The 15,320-nt window shown below is 40.2% G+C and overlaps 1 protein-coding gene across 1 annotated transcript; it reads left to right on the top strand.

The window, feature by feature from the left end:
* Positions 1 to 7: 7 nt before the first annotated feature.
* TMEM175 (transmembrane protein 175) lies at positions 8 to 13,347 on the top strand. The gene is made up of 10 exons (XM_068422737.1): positions 8 to 189; positions 777 to 815; positions 1,629 to 1,726; positions 3,728 to 3,779; positions 5,028 to 5,063; positions 6,282 to 6,365; positions 7,028 to 7,192; positions 8,518 to 8,596; positions 10,326 to 10,467; positions 11,023 to 13,347. The coding sequence occupies exons 1-10, from the start codon at positions 19 to 21 to the stop codon at positions 11,684 to 11,686; spliced, it is 1,530 nt and encodes a 509-aa protein (XP_068278838.1). The 5' UTR covers positions 8 to 18; the 3' UTR covers positions 11,687 to 13,347.
* The last annotated feature ends 1,973 nt before the right edge of the window (positions 13,348 to 15,320 follow it).

Raw genomic sequence — 15,320 nt, 5'->3', positions numbered from 1 at the left:
GCAGAGCGCAGCGGGGCCATGTCGGCTCACCGGGCCGCGGTGCCGGGCCCAGGTGGCGGGGCGGCGGAACCCGAGTCGGTGCCGGTGCGCGGCCGGGGGCTGGAGCTGGAGCTGGGGAGCAGCACGCAGACGTCGCACCGGCTGCTGGCCTACAGCGACGCGCTGCTCTCCATCATCGCCACGGTGATGGTGAGCGCCCGGCCCGGCCCGGCCCGGCCCAGCCGTGGCGTGGGGCCTGCCCGACACGGCCCCGCCGCGGAAGCCGGGCCGGCGGGGTGGCGGGGCTGGGAGCGGGCTGATGCCGCGGGGAGGCCCGGCAGGGCGGCGAGGCCGGGGGCCCGCCATTAGGCGGCGTGAGGGGAAACGCCCGAGCAGCCGCCGCTTGTCCCGGGCTCTCCGGGTCGCGCCCGTAGCCTGCCGTGCTCTCGTCTGCCTGGCGCGCTGCCGCCAGCCCGGCGCTGTCGAGGGGACGTGTTCGCCGGTTCCCCCCAGCCCCGTTCCTGCAGCGCTACGGCGATATGTCGGCGCGGGTCCCGCAGGCTGGGAGACGTGTGCCGGCAAGCGCGGCGGGCTGTCCCCGGGCAGCAGTGCGCGGTCGCGGCGGGGGGGTAACGGCGTGGTCCCTGCGCGGTCGAAAAGTGATTCTGTCTTCCAGAACTGCAGGCTGTTAGTAGCTACGTGATCCAGGAGTGTCTGCGGCTACCTGAAGCTTTTTAAATTTTAATAAAGCTTTCAGGAAAAGAATGTCATGTACTAATAAGGTTTTGTTATTTCAGATTTTGCCTGTGGCTCACACAAAAATACATCCTGATCAGGTATCATATGTCTTTTGTTCTTTCTGGTGTCCTTGCAAGTACCTGTAACATCCTAGTTTAGCAGCCCCACTTCATTTAAACTTCCAGACTTTCAAGAAGCCCAATCCATTAAGTAACATTAAAGCCAACAGAAATTTCCCCTAGGGGGAGGAGCTGGTGAACTTGGGGTGAAAAACTTAAGTACTGAAGATCTGTATAATCTGCTGAAGTTGTGATACAAAGCCTGAATGAGCTGTATATTGTATGCCATAGATTTTATCCAGTTACTTTTGCATGAAAAATGAGTCACCCATCTGACCAAATCATCTTTCAGAAAAGCACCTGCTCTTTTTGGTCATCCCTTAGAGAAGCCACTTACATAGTGCTAGCTGAATGCTGGTGTTAAAATCAGATTAATAATAAATGTAATCAGAATAAGCAAAGGGGGAAAAAGAAGAAAATAAACTAACTCTGAAAGAAACAGGAAAATTAATTATTTGAGAAAGTTTACAGGGTACAGAGATGAGAGAGTGCATAAATGAATCACAAGGTGAACAGAGCATTGGTAAGCCCTTTTACAGACTGAAGAGATGTGTTGGTACATCGTATGCCACTTAATTACACATTTCAGCATACTTACAAGTGTTTAATAAATCAGTTCCTCTGCATAGTAGTAAAAAGATTCTTGGAAGAGTACTGCATTCTTGGCAGGCATTTTCAAAAAATCTATTACATGACTGCATGTCCTTCCTCATTTGCAGGTATTGCTAATAATTTCACAGTGTAACATTTAACTTTACTTTCTCTGTCTCTGGGTGTCACTTTCTGTTTCAGAAACTAGGTGAAAGTGTTCAGCAACTTCTTCTAGCAAAAATTGCAGTCTACTTGATGACCTTCTTAATAGTCACAGTGGCATGGGCAGCTCATGTAAGGTAGGAGCACAGCATTTGACTCCAAAGTTAAAGAGAAACTATTGCTTAAAAGGACAGGAGGTAACAATGTGTCTGATACATTTCTGTCTTGCTGATATATTTCTGAATTGTCTTTCGTTGGATAATATAAAAAAATAATTGTACAGAAATGCTACCCTAAGCAGCGAATAACTACTCTTACACCACTGACACAGTGATGCAGAGAACAACAAGCATTATATATCTTTTAAATTAGAGTTACTCTTCATTTTAGTTCGTATTCTAGATGGAATTAAACTTCTAATTATGCTGAAAAAATATGACTTTGTAACTTGTGTGCTGCACAAGTAGAGGAACTGATACTGCACAACTTATCTCTCAGTCCTCAGCAGTGCTTCTCACAAAATCAATTGTAGTGTTGCAGATGCTGCATTTTATAGAGCTGTGGACACTGCCACCTGCCCATGTCTTGGTAGTTAAAAAGAAATTGGTGTGCAGGCATCATACTGGAATCAGGGCAGGTTTTTGTTTGAATTTTGAAATTTACAAATGTTACTATATTCTTTCCTATAGTGGATTGACTGCATTCTAATAGAGGTGTGCAACCTGTAGTTGAATACTTGAAGCTGATACTTCACATCAGTGCTTTTTTCACATTGCTTTTCTTTGCTTGAATGAGTAAATGCTGTGGCATAGTCTTTGAATGGTTTAGGGTTTTGTGGAGGTTGGTCGGTTCTATCGATTCTAAGTGACACTTCTGTAGATCAGGAGTTTCATTAACAACGTGTGGGGCAGTTTGGAAGAAAAGCTTATTTTCCTTGCATAACAATAACAATGCTGTATCTTTAGGAGAAATAATTTTAAGCCTTAAAATTCTGAAAATATTCTGGCCCTAACAGCATGAACTTGCCTCTGTTCTCCCAAGTAAAACTCAGAGAAAGTCAGAATAATAGCTCTTCCCAATGGCATGCGAAACAAAGAAAAATCTAAGACTCTGGATGGACTCTGAACATCTGCATCTTCTCTGGAAGATCTGTGCAGTACTACTGCAGGGCTCAGATCCTACACAGCATTGCTTTGTCTGACAAGCTAAAAGTCAGTCTGGCGCCTATGTTTTTATTTTGGCATCAGAGTATAAAATGGACTTGTTCATGTTCTTGTGTGAGCAGTGAACAGTGCCTGCTGGTGAAAGTCTGCCTTTGTTCATGCTTCAGAAGCATTTGCTCGAGCAATGAGCATGGACTGTCAGTCTCCAGTTAGTTCTGGGCCTTGCCTGTGTTTAAGTAAATAGGTGATTAATTGACAGCTAATGATAGTTGTCCTGTGGCTCCCAAGCCTTGTGCAGCTCCCTAGCAATTTGCTGGCTGTCCTGTCCTGGGTGTGTCAGGTGGCAAAAGACAGAGCTGTTCTGGAACAGAAGTGCTGTGGGAGAAAGCAAACCAGTGGCCTGCCCTGTGACTTGTCTGCATTTCATCCTATAGTGAAGTGGAAAGTACTCCGAGAATCATCATCAACTCCTGCTCCTCAGTCACCCCCATATCTTCCATTTTCCAAAGAATGATATCCATTTGTAGCTCACTGCCATGTTAGATTTTTGGTATGTGACTCGATGGGTCAGAACTGACATCTGGATGACTTCCTCACAGATGAATTGGCTCTTAACAAAGGTGAAATTTACTTCAAAGTAAATATGTAATTTCTGGTATAGAGGAAAGATAGAGTGGGGAAAAAAAAAGCCAGTTTGCTACATGATTTGCCACTTGTCCTTCAAATAGAAATGAGGTTCTTGATAACTGCTCCATGACTGAACTTGACTTCATATCTCACTTTTCAGATTTTTCTAACAAATTACTTCCATGTTTGAGGTAATGAGTTTTGGTAGCACCTGGACTAGTTCTATAAATTCTGGAGCAAAGGAAATCAGGTTCCCCTATAATGTCATAAGTGTACAATTTATATACAGTGTTGTAAAACGTATTTTGGGAGCTGGCTTGTTCATTATATCTTGTCTTGCCTTGACAGGTTGTTTCAGGTGATAGAGCTTATAGATGATGTCCTTGCTCTTCTAAATCTGGTGAGTCTTGTCAGACATGCTGGATGTTTAACTAGCAAGTACAGACCACTTTTTCTTAAGTCTGTATCTACATATCCAAAAGTTTCTAATTTAAATAGCATAACTCTGCCAAATTTCCAAGTCCGAAAGTTACAAAGAGCTTGAATTCCTCCTTGCCAAAGTGGCTGATTGATAACTAACTTGCGTTTAACTTGCACATGTTTTACTGTAAGCCAAAAGAAGTTCTGCAACAGGTTAGTCTCAAGTTCATCTGAGGGAACTGCAGAGGCACCTATGGCAAAAGCTTTTGACTCTATTCATCAGTGTCCAGCTGAAGTATCTGTCCTCCAGGCTTAAGAAAATGAAATGCTATGTCTTTTGTGGCAAAAAATCTTAGTGGTAGGTTTGAACTACAGTTATGTTTTCAGTCATTTCTCAGTTTTAAGTTGCTCAGAAATTAATTCTGAAGCTTATTTGGAACTATGACCCAGAGACAAATCTCTGAATCAATGTTTTGAGCTTTACACTTGCCTAAATCTTATCTCTTAAAAATTCTTCATTTGAGTAGTTTTTTAACAAGCCACCCTGTAATACCTTGGTTAGTAATAGTTGTAATGAGATGCTGCAATGGTGAACAAATACTTGCTTCCAGCTAGAGCTTTGTATTTTACTGTATTTTTTAAAATTCTGTTCTCTGACAGTGTGCAACCACACAGTTAATTTAATTTTGTTAATAAAAATACTGAGTTTAAACTCCACGAGATAACACTACAGGAAATTATGTTTGAGGACTAGCTTAAGGCACGTAATTCTTATCTAATGTAGCTCTCAAAGCAATGCATTTCTTTGTGCTTGAGGTGTTTTTTTTTAATTTGGCTTCTTCATGTATGAAATATTTGTGATCAGAGATTAATGGGTTTGACAAATCAGAAACACCTCTTTAGGAGGTGTGGTGTTTTTTGCATTGCTACTTGAGAAAGAAGTCGGTTAAGGACCATAGCAAATCTTTTACCTGTGGTATTGGTAACAAAACTGTAGTGTTTTCTGAAATAAGCCTGTATAGTTTGGATAGCAAAAGTGGAAGATATGTACAGAATTAGCCATTTGTTAGAGTCAGAGCTCGGGAACTTCAGAAATGTGGGTTTTTTCACGACACAGCACAAGCATTTGATATGTTTGTGTTGCATTTTCTGGACACATCTTTAATGAGAGAATTGTTTGCTTTGTATTTTACCTAGTGTTTCAGTATGCTTTTTTTTCTTTTTTTAGGCTTGTATGATGATCATAACTTTCTTGCCGTACACAGTAAGTATTGTCCTAAAACTTGACATATGTTTAAATTACAGGGTTTTTTTCTTTATTTATTTGGAAAGACTTTACCAAAGTATTCAGAAACCCAGGAAAGAGTTACTATAGTATAAAGCCTGTAATAGTTAAGCCTTACTTTTTTAAAATTCATGAGGACATGTTATAACCTTCAATTAGAGCATGTTATGGACCTGGCAGAAAAACAGGTATTCTCAAAGAAAAAATTATAATCATGGAAAGTCATAGTTTCCCATGATTTCTTTTGAAAAAGCAGCTGCATTTAAAAATGTCAGAGTTGCCTGATGAAAATTTTGCATTTTATAAGAGACCTAAAGCTGTGTTTCAAGCTCCTCTTTAGATGACAGAACATCTTCCTGTCGTAATCTAGACAGAGTTTTTGGTATCATTTTTGACTTACTCAACAAGGTTGATTCTGGCAGCCAGTCATTCATTTTTAAAATCTGCAGATTTGATGTTCTGCACAATTTCTGGTCATCTGACCTTTAGAGCTAGAAAGAATATTTGCAACTGAACACCATATTAGCAGAACAAAACAGTTGTTTAGAATGCATTTTGACTGCTATTGTATGTGTAAAACATATCTGTATGACAGGCACCTGTTTCTCTGTGGATACATCTGTGTTATATATTAGTCTGCAAAGAATAAGGCTGTGGTCAGTAAAATAATCTTTATCAGCAAGAGCACATACTTTTTACTTTGCCTTGAAGGTGAAATAATTTTTGGAAAGTTGTCAATGTTACCATAATACTACTGCCTGCTTTTTTTGTCCCCCCTAATGAAGCTGCAGAAATTAATACAACAGGGAGCCATGGAGGTAGAGAAATTAAAAGATTCAAAAAGGTATCCTAATATCAAGAATTTTCACAGCCATGAACATCTTGTCCACTGAAAACACTGTTAAACTTTATGCTCAGCTACAAGTCAGTCTGTAGTTATTATGGAGACGTAGTGTCAGAGAGGTTAAGGTTTTGCAGTATCAACATGAGAGCAAAGCCATCTCTCCAGATGCCTTTGGTTGGGATGCCTCTATGTATTTGTGGCTAGAAATTGCATTTAGTGGAATTATGTTGAAATGCAAAGTATTATTTAGTTTTTTGAGTTTCAGTATTGAATGAAGATTGCTTCTGTTTCTCCACTGTTATTCCTACATTGCATCTTAATTAAATATTTGATCTAGTTGCATTTTTTTCTAGTTTTCCTTAATGGCCTCCTTTCCAGAGGTACCTTTTGGCATTTTCCTGTTCAGTGTCTGTGCTGTTGTCATTGGCCTTATACAGGTATTGGAACTATCCGTTTACATTTTCATTTTTAAATAGATTTTCTTGGTTAGAACTAAAATTACGTTTCTTAACTATGGGTATAAATTGATAAATGTCTTTTTTGTTTGTACAGCATTCTTTTTCAAAGTTGTGTATGTTGTGGTAATACAGTATCTGTATATAAGATGAAGGTTTACATTGCAACTGTCCTGTGAAGCTGATTTATGCAACTAAATCTGCTGATCTCAAAGTCCACAGAGTAGTAATTCCTTTCCCACTCTTTAGAAATGCCTTGGGGAAACAGCAATTGACTTTTCCTGTTGAGGTTCTTACTGAGCTGTGCAGTGATGGCTGAGTGAAGATGGGCTTTCAGCCTCAATGCAATGGCACTGTTTTTCTCCTGGTGCAGTGCCTTTTTACTTTCTGTTCCTTATTGTGGAGGTCTTCATTCCTCTTCATGTAAGATCCATGGTCATGATAAGCTCTGCAGAGAAGGCTAAAATCTTGACATGCAGTGTATTGTGAAATCTCAGAATTTCTGAGACCAGCCCTCCCTGTGGGAATGAAGGATAAGATTGAAAGTGTTTTGGAATTTGTTGATCTATAGTTTTACAGTTTTGTATTTGAAATGCTGCATATACTTGTATGTGATAACATCAGTAATGCTCTTCTCCTTGCAGGCTGTGATAGTAGTGTATGGATTCTATCACCCACACTTACTGAATCAACAGATACAGGTGTCTGAAAATCAGAATTTCTATAAGCACCATATCTTAAAGATTATCCTAAGAGGACCAGTTTTATGCTTTTTAGCAGCCATCTTTTCTTTTTTCTTTATTCCTTTGGTAAGTTCTCCCAGTTAACCAAAAACTTTGATGCAGCAGCGTATATTAGTTGTATTTAGGACTGTGTATTAAAATAATGATGTCCGTGTTAAATATGCAGACTTTCTCAGTTGCCAGTTCCGTGGTGTTGTAATCATGGCTGCTATTTTGCATTGAAGGTGTTCAATTCACAGATACCAATCTGTAATTTGATCTATAAGTTTGGATAGTTTTGGAAGAGTATTCTGCTACAATATTTGCTTTACTTGCTCTGTCTGATTTTTTTTAATGCTTCTCTTAATTAGAAGCAGGTCTTCTAAACAGTGACTTAGCATCTTGCTCATCATAAGTAGGTGATATAATGTGGAAGGTTACATGAAATAAACGTCACATTGCACAAACTGAAGACAAGCGAGTATAATTGCTGCACTGAGACTGTAAGAGCAAATAGAATAAGCAGACCAGTTAGCCAACCTGCATCCCAAAACAAATGTCTTTGTCTAAGGCCTGCTCTTACACAGGCGTTTTCTCTGCCATCTTTATTAAATGGCAGTGAGTTGCTCCTACTTATTAATAGATTTTATATTTCTCAGAACCCCCACTTGGAAGTGAAATCTAGTTTTTGGATGTTTCCTGAGCTTCCTTTCCTCTGTCTTGTTCTTTAGGAAAAGGTGGATTTAACTGAATTTTGAGAAGGATTCCACAGGTATTAGCAGTGTTTAAATAATCCCCAAATTTGGGAGGAATCAGGTTGCTGTTGATAAAAGAGACAGTTATGAGTCCAAATGTGAAAAGGGCTAATTATAACTGCAAATATGTTTTCCTCTTACACACTTACTTCCCTCTTCTCCCTTGCCTTGTTCACTAGTGTTTTGCTTTTAATATTAATAACAGTGAAATTAGTCTCCAAGTTGCTCTTGTGCTTAGACCTGTGCAAAGCCTGTGAACCACTTACAACCCACTGAGGTGTCTTTGGGACACAAGTAGTAGAATCATAGAATATCTCAAGTTGGAAGGGACCCAAAAGGATCACATGGGATACTTCTCCAACTTCCAGAGGAGTCATTACTGCATTTTTGTTAGCAGAATTATTTCCCTTCTTGTTTTAGCTTGCTTCATTACTGGTACTAAATTAGCTATCAAAAAGCAGTATTAGGTTGTACATACAATATTCAGGAGGTGCATGTGCATTTCAGGTGAGCCTTTTCCATGTCATAAAGTCAAGATTTGTTTTTCTCAATGTGATTATACCTAAAGATTGAGAGTAATATTTTCATATTAAACTTGGAAGGTAATTTATATTTTGGTAACTAAATGTAAACTGTGTTTCATTTTCCTCTCCATAGTCTTATGTACTTCTTGGGCTCGTAATAGTTTTTCCACATCTCACTCGATTCATTACATGGTGTAAAACGAAAATTGTTGGTGAGTAACAATATTCGTAGGAGTATGTTCAGATATGTTATTAGGTTGTCAACATGTTATCTAAACAGCCTGGAATGCAGTAATTTTAGTTCTACTTTCATATCGAATCTTGGAACGTAGTGATTTGGGGATTTATTGCGGTGCTTCCAAACAGTTGCTCTGTCACTCCCTGGCTTCCCTTAATTTGTGACTAGATTTGTGTAAGGCACAACACATTCAAAGATCATTTCTGAGTGCAAAACCTCTCTGGTTTGTCTGGATGTGCATGTACGTGCACACTCACACAAGTACATGAATGATGGCTGCAGGCCATCTATCCCTTTTCGCTCCTAAAAAGGGAGCATGGGGATTGAAGAATATAGGAAGCGAGCTCTATGCTAAGAAAGCACTTTCTTCCCAGCAATACTGTATGGTCCCACATTTTCAAACTGGCAAGAAGAGCACCTACAAATCAAACTTTTTCAGGGTAATTAACTCTTTAGGGTGTTACATCTAACTGCTGTGGTCTAAAAGTGTCCCTTCACACATGGCTTAAGTCAGTCTAAATCTGTGCTTCCTTTCCTCATGCTCCTTGCCTATGTTCTTTCTGCCTCCCTTGTGTCAGCGCTAACAATTGCACAACCACAGCAACAGCCAGAGCTGCTCTTAAACTCTGCTGAGAAGGAGGTTGCCAGTGCCAAAATAAAGGAGAAGGTGGTATCATGCAACCTACTCAGCCAAAAAGTGGAGTGTCCCTCTTTGAGAGCAATATAAACTGACCACGTAAACACTGAACAGATCATATCTTTGGAATCAGCACTCCCAAGGTGAGTCGGGAGAATAATACCTTTGTGCTTCTGCTGTTCAGCCTAGTACAAGTCCATCTGTCTACACTGCAAATGGGACCATAACTTCTGACTCCCCCATGTGGCAGCAAAAATAGACAGGGAGGCAGAAATGCTCTGAAATGGCTAAAGCCACGCTCTCAGAGCCAGAGAATAAACACATACAAATATTGCTTATGCCTACTGCAGCAAGGGCACTGCAGTTTGCAGTCAGGTCATGTCTGTGTATGTATCACCCTGTCAGATGGCTGACATGAATTACTGCTCTATTGACTGAGTTGTGATTACACTTGCTTTTCATTCAGTTCCTCTCCTTACTTCCTCGGGAAGCTATAAGCTTTTTTCTTCGTCCAATCTATATGCCTGAAGTGGTGCTGCTTGGCTAGCTGGGCAGTTCAGAGTCCACTCCTCAGGGATGTGTTTGATATTTCCTGTAAAAGCTCCAGAGCCCCACCTTTTGACCAAAGACGATTTATTTTAAAGCAGGCCATTTGATGTCCCAGTGCAGCCCCCACGCTCCAGTGAGTTTTTCCTCCCACACAGTGTAAGTTCTTCACACTGTCTTAGAGGACCTACAGCTATTAGAGCTTCCCGAGGCACAGCATCTGATTTGTTTAGCTCAAACATTTTGTTCAGCATCTGCTTTGAGTGATTATTAACTTGGTGGAAATGGTCTGCCATACAGTTTAAAAGACAGGGCTTTTTTGTCCCTGAAGCACTTGTTGTCCTGAAAGCAGTGTGAACTTGTGAGTGACCTGTGCGGATGAATGGCACCATTCTTTCTACAGAAAGATTTTGGCAGGTGGGGAGAAGGAGAAAGGGAGGTCACAGTAGGTTGTTTAACTACCTTGTTTTATGCCACCTGATTTTGTCTTTCATTAGTAAACATGTGTATTTGTTTCCAGGTCAGAGAGATGAAGAGGAGGAACACCATAGCTTAGAAACCTTCACTTTTTACCTCAGTGAGCCTTTGAGTAAGGAACGGGTAGAAGCATTCAGTGATGGAGTCTATGCTATTGTAGCAACCCTGCTCATTTTGGATATATGGTAAGGCTTGGTGTTGCCTCTTACGCTTTGTGTTGTTAAGTATAATATTAACTTTTGTCTATGTGTAATATTTGAGGAAATAAAATTAACCAAACGTTGTCTTTGACTTCTAAAACCTGCCGTGGTTACTTTAAGTATGATTTTCTGGAAGGATACAGAACACAAACAAAAGGTATTTCTAACACCCACATTTCAGCAGTAGTGATCATCAGTCTATTTAATGTATGTTGGGGTGGGGAGTCTCGAAGAACAAAGCTTCCTTTTTGCTTAGTAGTGTTTTCAGATAAAAGGCTTTTATCAATAAAAGCTGTTTAGCCACTATGGTAACTTTATCACATTAACCTAAAGGAATGCCAACTCACTTTCAGATTGCCTTTCAGATCTAATTTATTTGCAGAGCTGTTATTTGAAATGCTGTTTTTAAGTTACAAATTAGAGAACTATGAAGTGGATGCCTGTTGTTCCCTACTTGTTTAGAGTAAAGCAACATAGTTCAGTGTTGCTCCAGGTGTATTTTTATAACAGTAATATGCAAAGTAAGTTTTCTCTCCACAGTGAAGACAACGTCCCTGATCCCAGAGAAGTTGAGGAGAAGTTCCATGGTAGCCTGCTTGAAGCTTTAAGTGAATATGGGCCAAACTACCTTGCCTACTTTGGCTCATTTGTAACAATTGGTCTCCTATGGTTTGTCCATCACTCACTTTTCCTTTATGTAACAAAAGCTACACGATTAATGGGACTGCTTAACATACTTTCATTGGCTTTCATTGGTGGGCTTCCACTAGCTTACCAGCTGACCAGTGAATTTGCAGAGAAGTCTCACAATGAAATAGAAGCCATTCAGGTCAGCTGTGTTATCACTTTCTTTGCCAGCATATTTCAGTTTGCGATATGGACTACAGCCCTCCTCCATGAAAGGGAAACTTTGCATCCTTTTGCTAGATACGGTGGCAAGGAGCATGCCTTCATGTTTGCCAAACTGTCTCTCTACCCTTGTGTAAGCCTTGGGGCCTTCTTTCTAACATGCTTGTTAAGTGAATTTAGCACAGCAATTTTCCATCTTATGCAGATTGTAATCCCATTCGCTTTTCTTGCCTTGCGCATTTTTGTTAGAATTTCTTTAACTGTCATAAAGTCCGTGATGTCTCTCTCCAGACGGAAGGTAGTATTGTTAGAAGAAGAGGAGGCATGTTTGTCTCCTAGTGAAACAGTGTCTTAAATTTCCGTGCAGTGCATGTGAAGTTACAACATTAACTTCAGTTCTTCTAACTCACATTATCTTCATGTGTGGATTATACTGATCTAAACCAAAGCCTGCGTTGGCAATAACTGAGGCATATTTAAGTTTTAGCTGGTCATGCTTGAGACCCTTTCTCCAAAACCTGTAATTGAAAAAACTGGGTAAATAGGGGATACAAAGAAAAGCATGTTCCCCTTCCTTTAGAGTTACCCTTTTGGAAAAAATGCTGCTTGACATGTAACTGCAGTGATGATCAGTTAAGAAGTGGACAAACAGATGGCCAGCAAAATGCCCTTTTTTCTGACATACGGCAGTTGTTATGGCAGCCAAACACAGGTATAGAAGGTGGTTGTGCTGCTGTAAGATAGGGAGTGAGGCTTGGAAGACATGGAGACCTCTGGATTTCTGGATGGTGCATCATGGTAGAACGCTTGTGCATACAGGTTGCTGGTCACCCCCCTTTTTTATTTATGCTGACAATGTCTCTTCTGCACAGTCACAAACTTGTGATGGCATTTTGAAAAGTACTTGTGTTTGAGTGGCTCTGAGCATGAGTTTAGATGGGAGTTGCTAATTGTGACCCATATGCAGTCTTCCAGGCTACCTGAACACAAGTTCTTCAGGCTTCCCTGTTCTTTTAAAAAAGGATGTATCTAACAAATGAGGATTAATGTATCGAAGGTTTGAACTAGCTTTGATATCTCCCAGGGAAGAGATTCAAAGAGCTGTTGGGACTAGAGGTAAATTTGTTTTCAGTTCTGAAGCAGCTGCTCATCTGAAATGAAAAGGTTGGATTTCTCAGGCTTTTTCTGTCTGTTTTCATGCCTATGAAGGAACATCCTTCTGTCATTCTGAAGGCATGATGTCATATTCAGAGAGTATAAGACTTTGCTGCCACATATGAGAGTTCCCCATCAGGTAAGGGAGTTGAGTGTTTCTCTAAGTAGAGGCTAAGTAAGGGATCCCACAGATCTCTGAGTCTCAGCAAGACAGCAAAAGAAACTAACCCTGTAGAAGTTCCAGTCCATGGCATGTTGATTTTTTTTAAACTCATGTGCAGTTTGATAAGCTTTATGCTTATCAAACATTACCCTGCAGAGAGCTGTATAGAATGAGCAGGCAAAGTCAGCTAGCCTCTGGCTGCCCTGGAAGCCTTTACATTTATTTTTGGCAGAGCCATTAATTTGTATCTTGAACTGTCTTAGTGCCTGATAACTTTAATGCCATATTTAAAGGCATTTGAGGGATTTTGTTGTTCCTCTTAAAAAAATTTTAAACATACTGTGGCAAAGTATGCCTGGAGTAGTTGTTAGTGAAAGCAAATTCAGATAACTCATTTCAGTTCAGATCGGTCTTGAAAGCACTTGTGCTTTTGGTTTGAAGCACCTTGGTACCAATAGGTAATCGTTAGTATTACGTACTTCTTGTGAGAGAGTATGTTCAGATATTCAAGGGATTTTATACCTGGTTGAGGTTAAATGACTTGCAGTAGGATTCTGCATTGTATTGTGTATCACAGGGCTTTTCTGATAATAAAAGCACTTTTGGTTCTGTATGGTTTTGTTTCTAATGTGCAGCGGGCACAAAATAAGCCGTGAATATGTGTATTTGTAATAAATTTCAATCAGTGAAAAAACAAAGCTTCTAGCCCTTTATTTCTGCTCTGCAGGTGAAACTTAAATCTGGTGTCTACAGTTAAAATTATGTTGGACATCTTTTTTTTTTCCTTCAAAATCATCAAGGTCCCATCCAGCCTCAACCATTCTGTGATTTTGTGTGAAACACCCAAAAGCTTTTAATGTGGTGTAAAGAAATGTTGATACTACTTTTGTTGGTACTTGAAGAAAATGAGACCTGAAACTGAATCTGACCAAGGAGTGTCATTCCAGTGTTTACCGGGATGCTTTGAAGAGCAGCGAATTGCAATGTATAAATACTACAAGGAACTGTATTGGAAAACTAATGCATTTTTCCTTTTTTTTCTACCCTACTTGCAAGTAAGTAATTTGTTCTGCAGAAAGAACAATTTTTTTTTTTTGCTTGTAGTCAGGATACCATTATTCAAACCAAATTTAGTAATATCTCAGGACCTGAACTTGAGGGCAAACTTGACCTGAGGTTTTGTATAAACAGAGTTAGTATAGGATCATTCTCATAGTTTTGGTAAGTTCTGGAGAAACAAACTGCATTTCAGAACAATGCATTAATTTGAATTGTGTGGTTCTCAAGTAGAACATTTCCAAATCTGTTAACTAGCTGTTCTTTACAGAATTACTAATGACCACAGGTTTTTGTCTCAATAAGTGTTTCACTTTATTTTTTATAATGGTTATAATAATCACAGAATCCCAGAATGGATGAGGTTGGAAGAGACCTCTGGAGACTGTCTAGTCCAACCCTCCTGTTTAAAATAGGGTTGGCTAGAGCTGGTTGCTAAGGACTGTGTCCAGTCAGACTTTGAGTATCTGCATGGATGGAGACACCACAACCACTCAACAAGTCAACCTGTCTGAGTGTCCAGTTGTCCTTAGAGTAAAAAAAGGGGTTCTTTTCTTTTTCTTTTTTCTTTCACTTAAAAGGAATTTCCTGTATTTCAGTTTGTGCGCATTGCTTCTCCTCCTCTCACTGGGCACCACTGAGAAGAGTCTGTCTCAGTCTCTTCTCCTCCCCATCAGGTATTCATAAACCATGAGATCCCCCTTGATCCTTCTCTTGCAGGCTGCATAGTCCCATCTCTCAGTCTCCCCTTGTACAAGAGATGCTCTAGTCCCTGCATTGTCTCCATCGCCCTTTGTTGGACTCGCCTTGGCATGTCCACCTCTCTCCTGGACTGGGGAAGGGAAAGCTGGACACAGCACACTGGATATGCTCTCACCACTCACCTCCCCTGACCTGCCAGTGGCACTTTTCCTAAGTGCAGGAGGCTGCTGGTCTTCTTTGCCAGAATAATAGTTTCAATTAAATAAAATCTGAAAATGAAGAAGTAAAATTGCAGTAAAATAATGCAGTAAAACTTCCCTTCTAACATGACATTGACAATTTTGGCTGTGGTACTGGTACTGCCAGTCACGAACAACTGCCTCTTAAACTGAATAGGTCAGGTTGGACAAAATGTGGTCCTGCATGGGAGGGTATTTGAGAAGTCCATTGTCTCTCAGTTCACAGTTGTGATTCCATAATGATGGCTGTTTAGTTTGTTCAGACCTGTTGGCCTTGTTAATGGCCTTGTTAATGTTCAAGATTAATCCGTTCAAGTCATTAAAAGATGGTAACAGCCACTTGCAGCAGCACTGTCATCTCTGCCCTCCATAACAAATAGTGCTAGCTGAAAAATTCTGTTAAAGACTGCTGAAGGATGCAGTTTCAGTTTGGAGTCTTCAGAATAATGGTGAGCGTACAGAGCTCTTAAGTTACTTCAAAAGAGTAACAGTCATAGCTGGAGTTCTTTGCAGAGACAGGATTTGTGATCACTATAAACACTGTAAATGGTTTAGGACTTTTTTCCATTTTATTTGAAAACAACTGAGTGAGTTCAAATAATTCTCTTACAATTTATCAGGAAGCTGTTTCTTGCAATGTCTCAAACTTCCACGTAAGTTTGGAGCAGACATAG

Source organism: Nyctibius grandis, chromosome Z (assembly GCF_013368605.1).
Source record: "Nyctibius grandis isolate bNycGra1 chromosome Z, bNycGra1.pri, whole genome shotgun sequence".
Lineage (NCBI taxonomy): Eukaryota > Metazoa > Chordata > Aves > Nyctibiiformes > Nyctibiidae > Nyctibius > Nyctibius grandis.
The sequence above is the reverse complement of the archived record's forward strand: the minus strand, read 5'-3'. Positions and strand labels throughout refer to the sequence as shown.

Excerpts from the sequence above, each read along its gene's own strand:
- TMEM175 (XM_068422737.1), top strand. The coding sequence starts at position 19 with ATGTCGGCTCACCGGGCCGCGGTGCCGGGCCCAGGTGGCGGGGCGGCG. Across the intron at positions 816-1,628 it reads CAAAAATACATCCTGATCAG|AAACTAGGTGAAAGTGTTCA; the intron begins GTATCATATGTC and ends TTTCTGTTTCAG. Across the intron at positions 3,780-5,027 it reads TCCTTGCTCTTCTAAATCTG|GCTTGTATGATGATCATAAC; the intron begins GTGAGTCTTGTC and ends TTCTTTTTTTAG.